Genomic DNA, 17,537 nt, shown 5'->3' with positions numbered 1-17,537 from the left:
TTTCAATCTAAGCTTTTTGATGAATTTACACTGCTACGATGAATAACACTGAAAACAGCCATTTTAAGAAAGTGAGTTGTTATTGCAACTATAATTTAATGTATTTACTTGGAATGTTAAAGCAAATGTGTAGAATCTACCAAAATCAATACCACCTCCACCGTCTTTTGACAGTGCACCTTCATTTAGTACAGGCAGTATATCCATACCTTCATTTTCAAGTGCTCCAGACATTTCATCCACAGTTATACCGCATCAACGACAAGGTAATAATTAGTATATTATACAGTGTTAACGCCAATTTGACTTGCGGACTCAACGCCGAATGATTTACAATATTTAACATCTTGTAGATCGCAAGCAAAACGACATTGGGAGAAAACGTGAAGACACAAAAAGCAACGATAGAACTTCAAGAAAGCATAGGGAAAGTTCAATTCAACGGAATGAGGACGATTATCGCGGCAGCGACCATCGCCGTCGTCATCGTCGTTCTTACTCACCTTCTCACCATCGCAGTGATCATAGACATTCACGCTCTTCTCCGAACTCTCGTCATTCACAGAAGAAGCGATCGAAATCGCCCTCACACCGGCATCGTATAAGCAGTAAAAGGAGGTCAGAAAGCTCAAGAGACAAAGATGCGAAAAGGAGAAGAAGGTCGTCTTCTCTTTCCTCCTCGTCTTCAGAAGAGTCAGAAGTTCACACAGGGACTTTGGATACTGGCATCAGTTTCGTTATGGATACGAGTGGTGATCCGGATAATTTGGTTTATGGAAAAAATCATGCCTACTCAGTGCCATCCTTTCACAGAGCGAGAAGAGGAAGAATTTTGGGGTTACCACCCAACATCAGAATTGATCCTACACAACCGCCGAAATCAGGAGAAATTGCTATCATAGATTTGAGCGAAAACAAGGTAAGATAGACACATAGTGGGCGCTTGGCTCAAGTTTTTCTCTGATGACCTCCTCTGAATGTATATCTCGCCTATTTTAGAGATCGGCAACATCTAATTATGCGTGGAAAGAACTTGATAAGGATTTCAAAAGGATACGAATTCGTCCCAAAAAAGAGGATAAAGACTTGTTCGCTGAACACGCCAATGTAATAAATCTAGAAGATACTGACTCGCAAAAATCATCAAAAGTGCGACAGGAGCATCAATTAATTGATTATGACTTGTATGACACTGGAGTGGATTATAGATCTATAGAAGGGAACAAAGTAAAGCCCTCAGCCCAGTCGTCAGAAGAAGCAGGGGAGGAGGAAGATGAGGAAGGTGAAAGTTTTAATGAATACATTCGGCGGCGCACCATTGAATTTAACCGACAGCTCGACCGGGAACCCGAAAACGTACAGCTCTGGCTTGATTTTATTCGATTTCAGGATGAAGCTGTTAGAGGGTTGGATTCGAACATTTTTGAGAAGAGTACAACTAGTAGCAATAGCAGTAAGCGAGCTAGTTTGAACGAAGTGAAATTAAGTATTTTTGAAAAAGCACTAGAGCACAACCCTGAAAGTGAACAATTGATCCTCGCCTATTTGGAATGTGGAGCAGAGACTTGGGAAACATTACCTTTACTGCAGATGTGGGACAAGTATCTTAAACGACTCCCTGATTCCATCCAGTTATGGTCAAGCTACATCAATTTACGCCAAACTAATTTTGCCAGCTTTACGTTTACGCAATGTGTCAATGTATTTGAAGACGCTTTATCCATCCTAATGAGACAGGCAAAGAAAACAGAGGAAGTAGACAGACGTGCAGACATTGAATCCCTTATGGTATATATTTTACTGCGCGCTTGTTTGTTTATGAAACAATGTGGTTATCAAGAAAGGGCGTTCTCTGTAATTCAAGCCTCTATTGAATTCAATTTATACCAGCCTTCGATCTATAAGACTATCACACATGAGCACGCAGAAAAAGTGAGTGCCTTCGTTGAATTTTGGGACAGTGAAGTTTTACGTTTTGGCGAAAAGGGAGCTCAAGGCTGGCATGAATATTATCGTGCTGTTAATAATGATGACCAAATCCCAGAGCCTAATATAGATATGAACGACAATAATACCAACATCGAAGACGAAGAGGATGAATTCATAAATCTGCGAGATTGGTTGGTCGCTGAAACGAACAATGAATCAAACCGGCGTCTACCTCTCCGTATGGTACAAGCTGATGATGAACTGCTTGGCACTGATCCTTTCCGTGTGCCCCTCTCAGACGATGTCAAAAACTTTCTGTTTGATGTAACCACAGCAGAAGCGCGTCAGAGTTTGATTTATAGCGTGCTAGTATTTCTAGGTCTGCCGTACACACCACCGGAAATAGGTAGCAATACGCATTTCTTCACAGACACCTTCACCCGCAATGATATCTCGTTAGACCATTTTTGGCCGGTCAAAAATCATTCCCTAGAACAAATTGTTTGGTATGTGGCAGGTGTTCCTATGAGATCGGAAAATACTGTGCAACAGACCAATACGTACGATATACCCAGTTCGTATCCAGTAGGCATATCTGAAATGTTTGCCAAATATGGCGAATGGTTCAGATGCTCTGGAAGGGAGAATATCCGTTATGAGGAAGATATAAAGTTTACAAGGTAAGGATGTGGTCACTTTTAAAAGAGGAGGAAGCCCTTTCGTCTAATTTTGGCTATGCATGTTATAGGGAGGTTTTCCAGCAATTACTGGTTGTTGAAAACTCTGATCACTTAAGGATATGTTATTTAGCATTTGAAGCCAGTTGCGGACATAAACTGTAAGCTATTCTTCTTGCGAGTACTAGTTAGTGTACATATTTTCTCAACATGATCAATTTTTTTCTCTAGGGGTCGAAAATTGGCGAAAAAGTTACTGAAGGAACATAGCACAAACTTAGCGTTATGGAATGCATACGCTTGTATGGAAAAAGGTTATGGACGGATTGAAGAGGTAAGACTAGGATTACGTCTACAACATGCGTAGGAAGGGATTTACTGAATTATTTTTATTCATGGTCTAGGCTCGAAAAGTATATCTTGCAGCTATAGCTATGTCTCACAAACAGGAATCGCAACAATTATATATACCCTTGCTGTATTATATGCTAGCAAGGCTGGAGTTTGACAGTAATCGACCTCATGAAGCACTGAAAGTCCTTACCAGCATTTCCGGCGATCAAGCATATGGTAGATGACGTATTTCACTATGATTTCATAGGTGGAGATGGTACCTAACCATTTTTGTCTGTATTGTTTGAATAGATGCAAACTCACCACCAGTAACTGTACCTGTCGTACTTCGAACAAAAGAGGTAAGAAGTTTTGAAAATCAAGGGGCTTCTCTGCACTTTTATGATGCTGATTTCTTTTTTGGTGGTGCAAAGTATTTCTTGCAAAAATTAGCTCATGTGTCGACAATAGCAGTCAATTATGCAGAGAGAGAAGCAGCGATCAATTTTACACGATGCTATGCCTTATTTGAGTATTTGTCTGGTGGGCTTGACAGTGCATGTTTAATTTACGAGCATGCATTAAAGTACTTGGTCGAATCTAAAGCAGAGAAAGGATATGAGTCAGAAATGATATGGATTGACTATGCTACACTTGTATATCAACATGCTAGAAATGTTACTATCAAAAGCGGTAATAGCGGTGATGATCTATACAAACCCAGTAGACTACGTCAGTTAATGGAAAGGGCTCTTGCTCTATTTCCAAACAATACCATCTTTCTGTCATTTTACATCTGGAACGAGTCAAGAACAAAAATATACAATCGTGTTCAACAGCTTTTAAGCAATGCATTACATAGGTAAAAAATACGAACTACTTTCAGTATAGGAACCTTTCACCTCATCAGCTTGCATTTTTTGCTAAATCTAGGGATTCAAATATTGTTCTGTATCTATCGGCCATATTTAGTGAGCTACATCGTTATAAGCCATATCAAGTGAATTCAGTAAGAGACCTCTTTGAACGATCTGTGGAGGATTCAAAGTAAGTGATAGGTTATAATGGCCGACGTAACGAGCTTCACACTAATAAATTGCTTTTATTGTTAGAACAAGAGCTTCCGTTGTATTGTGGAAACTATATATCCAATTTGAGATGCTGCAGAACAATAAAGAAAGGGCCAAAACTCTATTTTATAGGGCGGTGAGAGAATGCCCTTGGTCCAAAGGTAAACCACCATTGGTTACATAATGTTTATGCAACCTTGATACTGACATGCATTATCTATTGCAGAGTTATATTTGCAAGGCATAGAGCTATTTGAAAGCACGATGGATACCAGAGAAACGAACGAACTTGTCAACGTCATGATGGAGAAGGAGATACGTATCAGAATACCCATTGATGAACACTTGTTGGAATAAGAAATGTTGTCAATGAGTGACATGTTTCCATTGTTGAAACAAGCTGATGAATAAGGAGTTGGTCAAATACAATGAAAAGCATGTGGCATAATAATGGAAATGATGGCTTTTTTTAATGGTGATTTGATATTTTGTTTGCACTTTCTTTTTAAGCTTTTACCTTTGGCTTTATTTCATGTACATTTCTCTGTTCTTTTTATTTCTATCCTATTTATACAATTGGTAATAATATTCAGTAATGAAACGTAGAAACACGATCAACGCTCTTCATGATTCTTGGCCTATGTGTCCTTATTATTATACTTTTAACAATGGTAGTTATGATGATGTGTTCTTATTTCAGCATGATATTCGAACGCATCGACAACTTCGACGTCCGTCGTTATTGAGCCGACGAAGAGTTAGGAGCCAGATAAGTGGTAACAATTCTTGCTTATGGTCGTCCAAAAGGAAAAGAAACAGTCGCATCAACCCTGAACCACATCAAACGGACTGCGATATGCAGCAACATTCATTTAGAAAGTGTAAACGCATTCATCTTTCACAGCAATTCTGCAACAGCCTATCTTCTGCTGTTTCCGCGAAGGAACAAGTAGATAATAGTGCCTGTGAAATTCATAGCGAATCCAGCTCTATCTACGATGAAACGCACAATAACACAACCCAGGATAGACAATTAACTCTGCAATTGAACAATGAGCAATTTGACAATAAGCTACAATACTATAAACATTATTTTTCATTACCCCATTCCAGGAGAGAGAAACGACAGACTTTAGCAAATGTCATATCTTGCCTTTCAAGAAACAATAGCATTACAACGAACGTTAGCAGCAATAGCAGGGTTTTGCCCATTGCGATTAATCATAGTCTGTCCCAACAATTATTGCCAGACGAAGAACTACAAACAAAATGGGAAAGTATTAGACAATATAAGCATTTAAAACCTTCATTGCCTATATTGGATAATGAAAAAACATTACAACAATCAAATTCTCAAACAGATCCGTCATTTGAAATTTCTGAGTACAGCCATAATAAACGAGCCTCATCATCCTACAGCCATTTATTAACTACTTATACAAGCACTCATAATCCTTATGACAACAATAGTAATGGAAACACTCAGCATGCTTCTGTCTGGCTACTATCGAATAGTGATCATGAAGGCCATGTACCTACTAATATGCTGGAAGTCAACTCATCACCCACTGCAACCAATACACTAACAACCACCTTGCATGGAAATGATAGTAGTAGAGCTAGTCATCAATCTTCTAGGAATATCTCCGAGTTTACTGCTGTTACAGCAAACAAAGGACAGCTTCCATATAAGACAGATACAAAAGAGCAAAGCCGATATAGTCATGCTTCTGAAAAAAGCCGAGAGTATCAATTCCATAGCGATCATCCTATCACTTTAGACAGTAATAGTGATGAAAACCCGGATGATATTCTTATGTTCCCCATAGATGATGCATCCACTAACAATACTTCCAATATTCCTTTTCAATCTTCGTCATCCTCGACTACGACTTCCTCAACCAGTTCTCATACTTCCTCGTTACCTCCGCGCATCTCGAACTATCCTCAGAAAATGATAAGCACAGCGAGTTTCCAGACATCGCTTGAAAACCGCCACATTACTATTGTAGATCCTACAACAACAGTAACTGTGCAGCACTCCAACCATCACGAGCTCAGTGTTACCGCAGTAACAGCTATACCTACTGGTGAAAAGTTTTTACACTTAGAAGAAATAGCCATGGTCGATTTGTTCCAACGGAAGACAGCACGCGTTGATATGCTTTTACTATTGTTCGGCTTTTTGTTTTTCCCCTTGTGGTGGTATGGCTCTTGGCGATTTTTTATGCATACCGAATATAAACAAAAAACTGCAGCTAAACACTTACAATTGATAAACTGCTTCATGAGCCTTGTAAGTCTTTTACTCTTGGGTTTAATGATCGGTTTAGTGACAGTCTGGGCTTGATGGACGATGGGATTTGCAGACATTTCCGACTCGTAAGACAAAAACTCCCACGATAATCTTTCCAAACATGATCCTGCCGTCATCTATTTTTATTTCATTTTTTGCTGGTGTATCCCTCTTTCTTTCTTTTTTTGTTCTTGTCCTTGATTTGTATAAATAAAAAATAAGTATCCTTACAGTACCATGCGTCTCCTTTCTCCTTTCAATTTGCAGAATTTAGGTAGACCAATTTTGTACAAATACCAGGTTATTATCGATGTTTTGCCATTTTCCGAAGCAATGAAAGCTGTTCTATGCTAATATCCATTGACACAGGTCTCCTCCCTTATGGTGCGCAAGTATAGTACGCCTATAGCCTCGCGGTTTGTCAAGATTGTTGAAGTAGGCCCTCGGGATGGCTTACAAAATGAAAAAGCTCTCGTCCCTGCAAAAGTGAAAATTGAGTTGATTGAACGTTTAGCCAATAATGGCTTACCTGTTGTGGAAACCACCAGTTTTGTAAGTCCTAAATGGGTGCCTCAGGTAAATCAAAGAAATAGCTCTCGCTTCAATGGAGAGTATTTTGAATCAAGATTAGAAAAGATCGATATATTTTTAAAAGGAAATTGCTGTTGTGCACGAAATAGATGGGTGATAATAGGGAAGTCTTGACATCTGTCGAAAAGCAACCAAACGTTTCTTACCCTGTATTGACCCCTAATTTGAAAGGTTTGGACGCGGCTGTAGCCGCTGGAGCTGAAGAGGTGGCTTTATTTACAGGCGCGACAGATACATTCAACATGAAGAACACAAATTGTTCAACGGCTGAATCAGTGAAGAGGGCCAAAGAAATTTTAGAAAAAGCATTGGAGCAAAAACTCAAAGTGAGAGGGTAAAGGAATATGGAAGAAACGCTATGACTCTGTTATCAGGCCCTTAAAATTGTATCATTTGGTTTATCTCTTAGATACCTTTCTTGCGTTTTAGGCTGTCCTTATGAGGGTGCTGTTAAGCCTGAAAAGGTTGCAGAATTAGCAAAGGAGTTATATGACGCAGGTTGTTATGAAATTAGTTTAGGGGATACCATTGGCGTTGGTACAGCAGGTTCTATGGCCAAATTGTTAGATCACGTATTAAAAGTCGTACCTATCGAAGCAGTAGCAGTTCATTGCCATGATACCTATGGACAAGCTTTGGCCAACATACTGAAAGCTTTGGAGGTAATTTTCATTTATGCGTAATTAAGCCTAATAGAGCTATTCCTTGATTTGTTAAATGAACATTCATCCTTCAATTAGTACGGCATACGTGTAGTAGATAGTTCTGTTGCTGGTTTAGGTGGTTGTCCTTATGCACCTGGAGCAAAGGGTAATGTAGCTACTGAGGATGTTGTTTATATGCTGAACGGCATGGGATTCGAGACAGGTGTCGATTTGAATGCTCTTGTAGAAACAGGCGAATGGATTTCACAACAGCTAGGCAGACCCACTAGCTCAAGAGCCGGTGCAGCCTTAATGGTTGCTAAAAAACGTCGTGACGAATTAGCAAAAGCTGCACAGCTGGCATCAAATAAAGCATCCAAGCTGTGATTGCCTATTCATTATTCCCTGTTTAATGACTTGTACATATTTCCTACATTCATATGGGGTAACGCAAAATTAATTGTAACAACAGTACAAACAAATTGACTTACAGTTCATTCAGAGTTTCTTTGAGTTGTTTTTTCTTCATTAAGTTTTTGTTCAGGATAACTATTTGACAGTTGCTACTCCTGTGGTAACAGTATTATGACATTTGTCAATTGCTTTTTGGAGCCTGCTTTGGCAAATCCTCACATGAAGTGAAACTACATACTGTATATCTACAAAAATCCATTATAGTAATAGCATGCTACAAAGCAAATATTGAGTCTCATTTTTTCTTTTTCGAAAGTTATGCAATATAATGTCAGGCAAAAACCCATTCTCTCATATGAAGACATAAATTCTTTACAGCCTGCCACTCAATAAAAAAGTAGAATTGCATTGACTTCCCGACAAAATAGATACTTCAAAATTTGTCGATAAGCTTTCCTCATGAATAGCGATCAAACAGCATCTTTGAACAGAAAGCGATCAACTGAGCTTAATTCCCCGGAAATGAGTAAACAATGTATATAGATCTATAGTTCAGTTTCCTCAGTTTAGAAATATCATCAGCTAAACGATTGTTTATGTCTCTGTTAGTTATTGATCAAAAGAGATTGAAAGAGAACGAATCTACCGCTGAAGGGCCAAAACTCACAGCGAAACAAAAGAAAAAAGCAACTCGAGCGCGGAAACTTGGTCTACCTTATGCAATTAAGGAGGAGGATGTGGTATATAAATGGAAAATCCGATATACTTGAGACTGAGATACAGTTATATGCTCACTATGATATGTCACAATACAATAGATCGTTTATCCAAAAATATTTTTCAAACAATTCAATGATTTTGCAACTATGAAAGATGTTCGTAATATGATGTTGACTGCTCTAGAACCTAAAGGAAAGCAAGCTCGCTTAGCCGAAATACCAGATTTCCCAGGTGTTACACCTGTACGAAAGGCAATCATTATAGATGTACCTATATTGGATCCTACTAGCTTACAAGTGCCCATAAATACTCGTTATATCTCGAAAGCAACAACTCCCGATATTTATCAGCAATTAAAAGCCAACCGATTGCTCGCACAATATTTTCAGCAAAGACCTGACGACGACGAAAATAACATCTTCGGCATCGTTTGTGCAGCGGGATTCGATCAGTATAAACGTGTTCATGACCGATTTTGGGATTTATTGGAGGTCCCTTTATCTAAAGGCGAACTCAAGAAAAAGCGGGAAGAAGAGGATAAAGAGCCTGATCCAAGTAAAGCCATTCACCCTGAGGCTTTGATCATGACAAAAGAGTTACTGGTAGCAGAGGATTTTCCTATACATAGCAGCATGGATGCAGACAGTGTTTTAGAAGATGGCTGGGTTGATACTTTACAAGGAAAAGGTTCAGAAACCAAGAGACTAGTTGCCCTAGATTGCGAAATGGTTAGTAGTGAGAGGATATGTACATTTGTTCGCTGAACATTTTTCAAAGTTGCTCATTGTTTGGTTGATAGTGTAAAACTGTCAACGGTTATGCTGTGACAAGAGTGGCACTTATTGATAGAGGTACAATATTTACAGTTTAAAAGGAAAAAAGAGAGAATTAATTGACTCCTAAAATACATGCGGATTAGAAAAGAAGGTTTTGATCAATGAATTGGTGAAGCCTACCGAAGAAATTACGGATTATGTTACGCATATCAGCGGTGTAGATGAGGCATCACTAAAAAATGTAAAAACTACTTTGGCCGATATGCAAAAAAAATTACTCACCTTCATTGACAGCGACACAATACTTGTCGGCCATGGGTTAGTCAACGATTTGAAATGCTTGAAAATGCGACATCCATTCATCATTGATACCTCAGTTATATATCATCATAAAAATGGTCCACCCTATAAACCCTCCCTTCGAGACTTAACAACTCGATATCTCAAACGTACAATTCAAGTGAGAGATGAGGATAAGCGCCCTGGAGACGTCAAAGGACATGATCCTTGTGAGGATGCTATAGCCAGTTTAGAGCTGTTAGAACGAAAACTTCGTTACGGTCTTAGTTATGGCTTTACAGGACTGTCACAAGTAGAAACCATTTTAGATTATCTACATCGTGCAAATCAACATGGTGCAGTTATAGAGCATAATGCAGATTTGAGCGTAATGATGAAGTCCAAGCTGTCAGAAAACAATAAAGATTATTATTGTTCTGTGGATAGTGATGAAGCAGTTGCTGAGAAAACAATTATGTTGCATAAAGACAGAGAAGTGATTATTGCACGATTTGATTTGCCGCAAGAGACAGAAGAGGAGAAGCAATGCTTCTTTCTGAAACTATTTGAGCAAATTTACCACAATATGGAAGATAATACGGCATATTGCATTACAACCGGAAATAGGAAGGACAAGAAGCGTGAAGGGTATGATACTTTTTAAATTAGACAATAGAATAGGTCTGAGGCTTACTTAATCTTATATCGTAGGCTTCGCGATAAGCGAGTGACATACAAAAAGCGCTTAAAGAGGGACGGTTTGCAGGATATCCCAATGGGAGATCGCTGGACGTTAGAGGACGAGGAAGAATTGATGAATATCTCCGAAGCAACACGCCGTGGGCTTGTATTTGCATCGGTCAAAACACCAGTAGTATAGCTAAATTATAACATTTGAACAATAAATGTTTTTCTATACCGTTCATCAGCAGAGTGGATCTTTTATCATCCGATCTAGGGTTAATCGATCCTAAGAGATAGGGAAGTTCCGTTTAATTAAAGTGTCCGACTCTTTTTGGGCCGCATTTTCTCCTTTATTAGGCTGCTGTATTATATTATAATTAAAACACTACTTAATTGAATGTAATGAAGGGTTACAGAGTGCATAATGTAATCCAATTATTTTTGGTCCTCTTCAAATATATGAATGAGTTCTCTTGTTAGCATTAGAAGGCAACAAGTACACTTGAACTGACAGACCATTACGAGGGGGAGAATGAAGAGGACTAGTCGTACTGCTAATATCTACAAGCAGGAACTGTTGTTCTTTGTTTTAAGTTGGCGAAGGTGATGTTGTTGTCCAGGTTGATCATGTGATAAACGAACATAAACTTCAGAGATGAACGAAGTAATTCCGATTCAAGCATACAGACAGGGATAATGATATATTGTAGCTTTTGACGTATATAAACATCTTCTTACACAAACAATTGAGCCAGATATCCACGCCTTCCGATAAAGTCATAGTACAAAATAGTGTTGTCTGTTGAGTCAGTCATTAAGTTAACCTGGTTATGAATGCAGCTGTTAATTCTGACATTTTTGCTTTGCTAATGATTCACTAAGTTGTCTTGTGCTGCTGCTTAACTCAATGTTTAATAGCTCGTCATTTTGACTTCCAATCATCAACGTGTCTTATCTTCTTCCAAATAGTCGTTAAAATAGCCATTCGTTTGGTCTGTGATATTTGAGGTTTATTTTGTAGTTGTGAATGCGACTTATAATTGATGAAAACTGTAAGGTGAAATGAGTCTCCTTAGTCCTTTTATTAAACACTGAAAATCAGAGAGAGGAGCGTTCGTGGCGAACTGAAAGTTTGTATTTGACAACACAAGAAAGAAGGAAAGGAATACTCGTACCTTAATTTATCAACCAGTAGGAATACAGCATGATGTATACGTATGTCTTTAGAGTACAAGGTGACGTGTACAAATGTTATTATAATTTTATGATCATAATAACGTGTCTAGTATTTGAAGGTGTGTCTAATTCGTGTTTATATATTATAGGAGGTATAGAAATACCACATAGGAGCTCCCAAGGGTTCGGCTGTTCGCTGAGTAAAGTGGTAAGTGAGTTGGGTTAAGTACGTCGTGAGACAGTACGGTTCCTATCTACTAACGGAATTAGTAGCAGTCAAAAACCTGCGTTAAGTACAAAAGAACTAAGGTGGATGAACCTCTGGAGTCTTGAAGACCAGCAGTGAAGTATGTTATTTAATGTGATGACCGGCACAAAATCTTACGATTAGGCATATTCAGTGCAAAGATGTTAAATAGGATTCCTTTCGTACTCCAAAGGCATACATTAGTCATATTAAGTAATGCAAAGGCCTGCACTATTGTTGACTGTACAAAAACAATTTTGCTACTCACACTAGGTGTATAGACATACAAAGCTTAATTAGTTTCCCTCAAAATTGCTGTATCTAACACTTCTAATGGTGACAACTCTGGTTGTATGAGCGAACTTGGCAATTTAAATAAAGATACAGCAGCAATATAAATGCATTCAGATGGGAAGCCTTTGCAGACAAGATCTTACACTTACTCAGTGCCAAAGAGTTGAGACGAATTGAAGTAAGAGCTTCATAAGTTTCAATTGCAATAGTTTGTTGGAATTTGTATTATTTATTATAGTAATTTGCTATGCTTGGATCAATAAGTAATATGTTCAAAAGATTTTACAGGTGAACATCACGTTAAACGTGTGCTGCAACGAAGCAAAAGTAAACTTTGACCATTGATGACTAAGAGACTTTACTTAATCGAGCTACTTGAGCAACAGTTGGCGGCTTGCTTAGATTCCTAGCATCCTTATCTTTGGTTAAAAACTTTTGTAGCATAGGATAATTTTCATCCGTCGAGTTCCTTCTTTCATCCTACATTTTGACATCGGACGGTTTAATAGTTAATTCTTCAGGGCTTGTAGTCTACCATATAAAAACTTACCTTTCTTTTGTGTTTATTAAAAGAGGCAGATTTCGATGAAGATCGAAAATCATTTTCTATGGGTTTAGTATAATCATATGGCAAGAACTTCTCTTCTAGGATCTTCTTTTCTTCCATAATTTCAAATGTATATTGATCTGCATTCATCGAGTCTCTTTTATTGCCTGCTGAGGTTTTCTTCCTAACCTTAAGTGGATTTTCTTCTAGCAGAACCTCTTCTAATTCGTGTGTGGGATCAAAATTTGATTTTTTTTCCTATTTGAAGAGAAATGGTCAGCATAATTAAGTTGAATAAGCTTCAGTTCTTTCATAGCGCACGCTAAAGACCTACATCTGGGATAAACGGTGCACCGACTGATTTTGATGCTAAAATGTCCCAGCATATATCCTTCATCCATGGATGTTTTTTCAATCTCCTGAAACCTGCATCCCCTACTCCAAGTCTTTTGTGAATGTCTCTCGTCAAAAGCTCTCTAACAAAATTTACAGCTTCAGGAGATATTTTAGGTTCTTTTGGGAATTCAACGGGATCTGACAGTATTGCTTTTTGTAAGTCTTCGTTAGACTTTGCTTGGAATGGCCTCTAAAATCAAAGAAAAAATAACGTTTTTTGTTTATTTGACGCTGTTGTTTCAACCTATATTTTTTTAAGTGACATTTTACTATTTTATGGGACGATGAACTGTACCTGACCAAATAAAAGTTCGTAAATGACGATCCCGAGTGACCACCAATCCGTCGAAAATGAGTAGCCTTGCTTTTTCAGTATTTCGGGGGAAATATATGCAAGACTGCCCGCTATAGAGGTCAGAGGCTTTGTTCTCCTTTGATTCAACTGCACGGCTATATTGAAATCGGATAGATGCGCATGGCCTTTTTCGTCCAACAGTATGTTATCAGGCTTCAAATCTCTAATTGAGTATTGTGTTTTTGTGGTTAATTTGATGGCTCAATACAGAGTGACTAGACAATTGTTCTCATTTTTGCTATATGTGATAAGAAGCAAAAGCATAGTATTACCTATGAATGATATTCCTGCTATGTAAGTAATTCAAACTCAAGGCTATCTCTGCTGCATAAAATCGAACATATTCTTCAGGTAGAAGACCCAGTCTATCCAAGTGAAATCGTAGATCGCCACCGAGCATTAAATCAAGTATCATGAATAGATTTTCATCATCTTGAAAAGCGTATCGTAAGTTGACAATAAGATTAAAATTGATTTTCTCGAGAAGGCGTCTTTCTGAGATGATGTTGTCCATTGCATTCATCTGTATACATTTATCCTTATTGATATACTTCAAAGCAAACAATCTTTTGTTTCCTTTGTGTTGTACAACTCGAACTTTCCCAAACGCCCCTTTGCCAACCGATCGTAAAAGTACAAAGTGTGATAATTCAACTATATAATCAATGCACTCAGTATATTTTGCTACAGCCATTCTTGACACAAGTACAAGAGTTACGCCACAATCTTTCCTTAGTAACTGTACCTTCACTCAACAGATCGACAGGTTCTTCTTTACAACAAACGAGTCCCATACTTTTTGCTTTACGAAGAAGAGAATGAAAGGAGCTGAGGTAAAGGAAGAAAAGAATAAGAAAGAGCGAAATAAAGTAAGGTCCAAAGATTTAAGGAGTCTTGAAGAGAAAAAAAGTTAGTATACTGCTAGATTTCAAACAATTTACACAAAACGGAAGTATGGAATCCATGAGCAAAGGGTCAACATGAAAAATCTTAAAGGCTATTAGTTGTTCATTTCTTCTTCTTTTCCTTTACAGACAATATGGCATCATTGTGAATCAATTGATAGATACGGATATAAGCTTTCTCTGATAGATCATTGATTTAAAAGCATTGAGCATTTTCTACTGTAATCTGTGCGTAAAGTCAGAAAAAAAAAAAAGCTTGTGTTTTCAGTGGACTTTGTGCATGTGGTTAGACGCAAAAACAAAGTGCCACTTTAAATCAACCCTCTTTTTCTTCTAAATCTGTTTTCATACAGCTCTTTACTCAAGTAAAATCAATAAACGCCGATCTTCTTTCATAGGATGTAATGTCTCAACCATCAAATCAATAATGAGAAAGAAGCTAGTTCTGTTGCTGTAATAGGGATGTAAAATAACTCTGATACTTAAGATTGTGTATCTTTTTTCAACATAAGCAACATTTTGTCAACAGCTTGTCAAATAAAAAATGTCAACTTCTCAATTGAGATCAGAGTTTAGAAGTTCTTTCACAGTCGGACTAATTAAGTGGTACTCACAACACTATTATTTAGTTTCCAGCAATTGTAATTGCTATACATGAAACTTAACAAAGGTTGACTTTTGACGGAAGGGATTCGGGCTGTGATATAAATGGGAATATGCTGGACTCAATGCATGGCAGCTATTAATGTGTGAGATTCAATCTAGAACCGAGCCCCAGTGGCATACTGGGCGGACAGAGCCAACATAGAAGCATAATGTCGCCTCGCAAAACTGACTAAATTTGTATATGATTCCAACAGAATGGAAAGATGTGAAGAAGAAAGCAGTAATCCCTAATGCATTGACGCTGACGGAAACTTTTATATTTAAGGCGGAATACAGCTTTTTTTACTTGTGTAGCCACAACCATATGCTTCAAATACGATTTAAAGTTCCTCTGCTAATGTTGAATGCTACCAAACTTTAGCCCGAATTCTCGTGTCGTTACTTCCACAGGTTATTTTTCGTAAAATATTGTAGTCCATAAAATTTACCTTGGTGTTCTGAAGATTATCAAAGATGTAATTCCATGATCCATGTTCATTGGACTACTATAGATGGCTTCAAAAGTAGCTCTAGGATTATCTTTTTTTTTTGACATTGCCCAATCTCATTCTAGCTCCTTGTGTAACTATAATAAATTTCTTATATCACCTTTAGTTGCCTTCCTAGAAACAGAAAGAATCTGTGGAGAGAATGCACTATAGATCAAAAGCCTTTCTTCTCAAGCGATCTACGTAGTAATGCCGAATCAAACACATTTTACTTCATTCTGGTCTTGATAGTCAAAGCTCTCATCCGTTAATAACCAATGACAAGCTGTTCTCTGGAATGGACACAACAGTTGCCCTTCCTTGTTCGTATATGGTTTGTGTCATGTTGCTCTTATACTCCCTAAAAATTAAATACAACAGAAAAAAATGAAAGGGGTTGACAAATAGGCTTTCTTCATAAAATATATCAAAAACTTTACTTTCATTTCAGACCCCTTTTATCCACTTTCTCAATCTTTGTCTTTTGCAGCTTAGGTGTATAACAATTAAGCTTCCCGTCTCCTTTTCCAAAACTTTTCGCATCATTAGTAAAAATGGGCTGCTGTCAATCTACAGAATTTGTTGAAGAAAAGCAAAGAAATCATGAAATTGACGCACAAATCAAAAGAGACCGGGTCAACATGAGAAAGGAAATCAAAATGCTACTGTTAGGTATTTCATACACCTTTAGACACAAGATTGTTTAGTGATCTTCAATAGTATAGCTATCAGCTAATTGCTGATTTATTTCTTTTTAGGCGCTGGTGAGTCGGGAAAGTCGACCATATTGAAACAGATGAAATTAATACATGATGGTGGGTATACACCCGAGGAAAGAGAAAGCTTCAAAGAAGTCATTTTCAGCAATACAATGCAATCGATGAGAGTGACATTAGAGGCAATGGATAGTCTTGGCATTATGTTTGAAAACAGCGAGAATGAACAACACAAACGTCTTATAATGGAAGCACCACCTCAAATTGATTATCTTGGCCATGAACTTGTTGAAGCCATCGCTTCGCTTTGGGATGACGTAGGTGTTCAGGAATGTGTCCAAAGATCGAACGAATTCCAATTGAATGATTCAGCGCGATAGTAAGCCTCGCATCTAACGCACGTGCTGCTTTGACATCAAGGGTAAACTCACTGTTATTCACTCTTCTTCCTTCTGAAATAGTTACTTTGATTCAATCCTCCGTATCGGACAACCAAATTACATGCCTAGTGATCAAGATGTGCTACGATCTCGTGTTAAATCCACAGGCATTACAGAAACTACCTTTGTCATCGATTCGTTGACTTATCGTATGTTCGATGTCGGTGGTCAAAGATCCGAACGAAAAAAGTGGATCCACTGTTTTGAAAATGTAACAGCACTCGTCTTCTTGGTGGCAATCTCAGAATATGACCAAGTTCTGTTCGAAGATGCCAGTGTCAACCGTCTGCAAGAATCCTTAACATTATTCGACTCAATTTGTAACTCAAGATGGTTTATAAAAACATCTATAATTCTATTTCTCAACAAAATCGATCTATTCGCTGAAAAACTTCCACGCAGTCCGTTGGGTAATTACTTTAGCGACTACAGAGGTGGTGACAACTACGATGCCGCCTGTCAATATCTTTTACAGAAATTTGTCTCATTGAACACAAAGGCCGATACGAAACAGATTTATACTCATTTGACATGTGCTACTGACACAAAGCAGATCAAATTTGTAATGAATGCTGTAAATGATATTGTAGTTCATGAAAATTTGCGTAATGTTGGTCTTTTGTAAAAAGAACAACTACACTTTTTATCATTCACCGCACACCCATTGCTCAACATATCATACTACTAACTATTCCCTCACGCTCAAAAGAATCTCTCTTTTATGAATATCTGTAAAGCTTACTTTCATACTGTTTTTCTATTTCCGTTATTTTCGTATTAATCCTCATCTGAACAATATAACTTTTTAAAAATTTTCCTTATTTTGTACTTGTAATACAGAATCCACATCAAAAATAAAGTTAAAACTTGATAAAAAAGATCGTCTGCACATATTCGGTTGTGAAATACCAGACT

At 37.8% G+C, this 17,537-nt stretch overlaps 7 protein-coding genes across 7 annotated transcripts; 6 read left to right on the top strand and 1 right to left on the bottom strand.

The window, feature by feature from the left end:
• Window positions 1-4,485, top strand: BDF20DRAFT_137242 (NRDE-2, necessary for RNA interference-domain-containing protein). The gene is made up of 11 exons (XM_053074763.1): window positions 1-71; window positions 134-266; window positions 354-919; window positions 1,000-2,609; window positions 2,678-2,767; window positions 2,838-2,940; window positions 3,011-3,176; window positions 3,252-3,801; window positions 3,873-3,986; window positions 4,052-4,170; window positions 4,236-4,485. The coding sequence occupies exons 1-11, from the start codon at window positions 39-41 to the stop codon at window positions 4,364-4,366; spliced, it is 3,615 nt and encodes a 1,204-aa protein (XP_052932199.1). The 5' UTR covers window positions 1-38; the 3' UTR covers window positions 4,367-4,485.
• Window positions 4,486-5,441: 956 nt separating this feature from the next.
• BDF20DRAFT_892620 (uncharacterized protein) lies at window positions 5,442-6,482 on the top strand. The gene has a single exon (XM_053082307.1). The coding sequence runs from the start codon at window positions 5,553-5,555 to the stop codon at window positions 6,357-6,359; it is 807 nt and encodes a 268-aa protein (XP_052932198.1). The 5' UTR covers window positions 5,442-5,552; the 3' UTR covers window positions 6,360-6,482.
• BDF20DRAFT_892619 (uncharacterized protein) lies at window positions 6,483-7,090 on the top strand. Its single transcript, XM_053082306.1, has 2 exons — window positions 6,483-6,881; window positions 6,961-7,090. The coding sequence occupies exons 1-2, from the start codon at window positions 6,687-6,689 to the stop codon at window positions 6,991-6,993; spliced, it is 228 nt and encodes a 75-aa protein (XP_052932197.1). The 5' UTR covers window positions 6,483-6,686; the 3' UTR covers window positions 6,994-7,090.
• On the top strand, window positions 6,986-7,927 carry BDF20DRAFT_826723 (uncharacterized protein; the record flags this gene model as incomplete). The annotated part of the gene is made up of 3 exons (XM_053078100.1): window positions 6,986-7,230; window positions 7,306-7,558; window positions 7,637-7,927. The coding sequence occupies 3 exons, from the start codon at window positions 6,986-6,988 to the stop codon at window positions 7,925-7,927; spliced, it is 789 nt and encodes a 262-aa protein (XP_052932196.1).
• Window positions 7,928-8,413: 486 nt separating this feature from the next.
• BDF20DRAFT_838950 (uncharacterized protein) lies at window positions 8,414-10,609 on the top strand (the record flags this gene model as incomplete). Its single annotated transcript, XM_053079223.1, has 6 exons — window positions 8,414-8,489; window positions 8,564-8,694; window positions 8,773-9,402; window positions 9,474-9,525; window positions 9,594-10,377; window positions 10,441-10,609. 6 exons carry the CDS (start codon window positions 8,414-8,416, stop codon window positions 10,607-10,609), a joined length of 1,842 nt encoding a protein of 613 aa, XP_052932195.1.
• Window positions 10,610-12,342: 1,733 nt separating this feature from the next.
• BDF20DRAFT_892597 (kinase-like domain-containing protein) lies at window positions 12,343-14,315 on the bottom strand. Its single transcript, XM_053082305.1, has 5 exons — window positions 14,174-14,315; window positions 13,701-14,082; window positions 13,369-13,591; window positions 13,012-13,263; window positions 12,343-12,935 (listed from the first exon to the last, which is right to left on the bottom strand). The coding sequence occupies exons 1-5, from the start codon at window positions 14,220-14,222 to the stop codon at window positions 12,648-12,650; spliced, it is 1,194 nt and encodes a 397-aa protein (XP_052932194.1). The 5' UTR covers window positions 14,223-14,315; the 3' UTR covers window positions 12,343-12,647.
• A 1,570-nt stretch (window positions 14,316-15,885) lies between these two features.
• Window positions 15,886-17,510, top strand: BDF20DRAFT_892594 (G-alpha protein). The gene is made up of 2 exons (XM_053082304.1): window positions 15,886-16,561; window positions 16,644-17,510. Exons 1-2 carry the CDS (start codon window positions 16,263-16,265, stop codon window positions 17,245-17,247), a joined length of 903 nt encoding a protein of 300 aa, XP_052932193.1. The 5' UTR covers window positions 15,886-16,262; the 3' UTR covers window positions 17,248-17,510.
• Window positions 17,511-17,537: the final 27 nt, after the last annotated feature.

This window comes from Mycotypha africana (assembly GCF_025528875.1).
Source record: "Mycotypha africana strain NRRL 2978 chromosome Unknown BDF20scaffold_11, whole genome shotgun sequence".
Classification (NCBI taxonomy): Eukaryota; Fungi; Mucoromycota; class Mucoromycetes; order Mucorales; family Mycotyphaceae; genus Mycotypha; species Mycotypha africana.
Note: the sequence above shows the minus strand (reverse complement) of the source record. Positions and strands in the feature narration are given on the sequence as shown.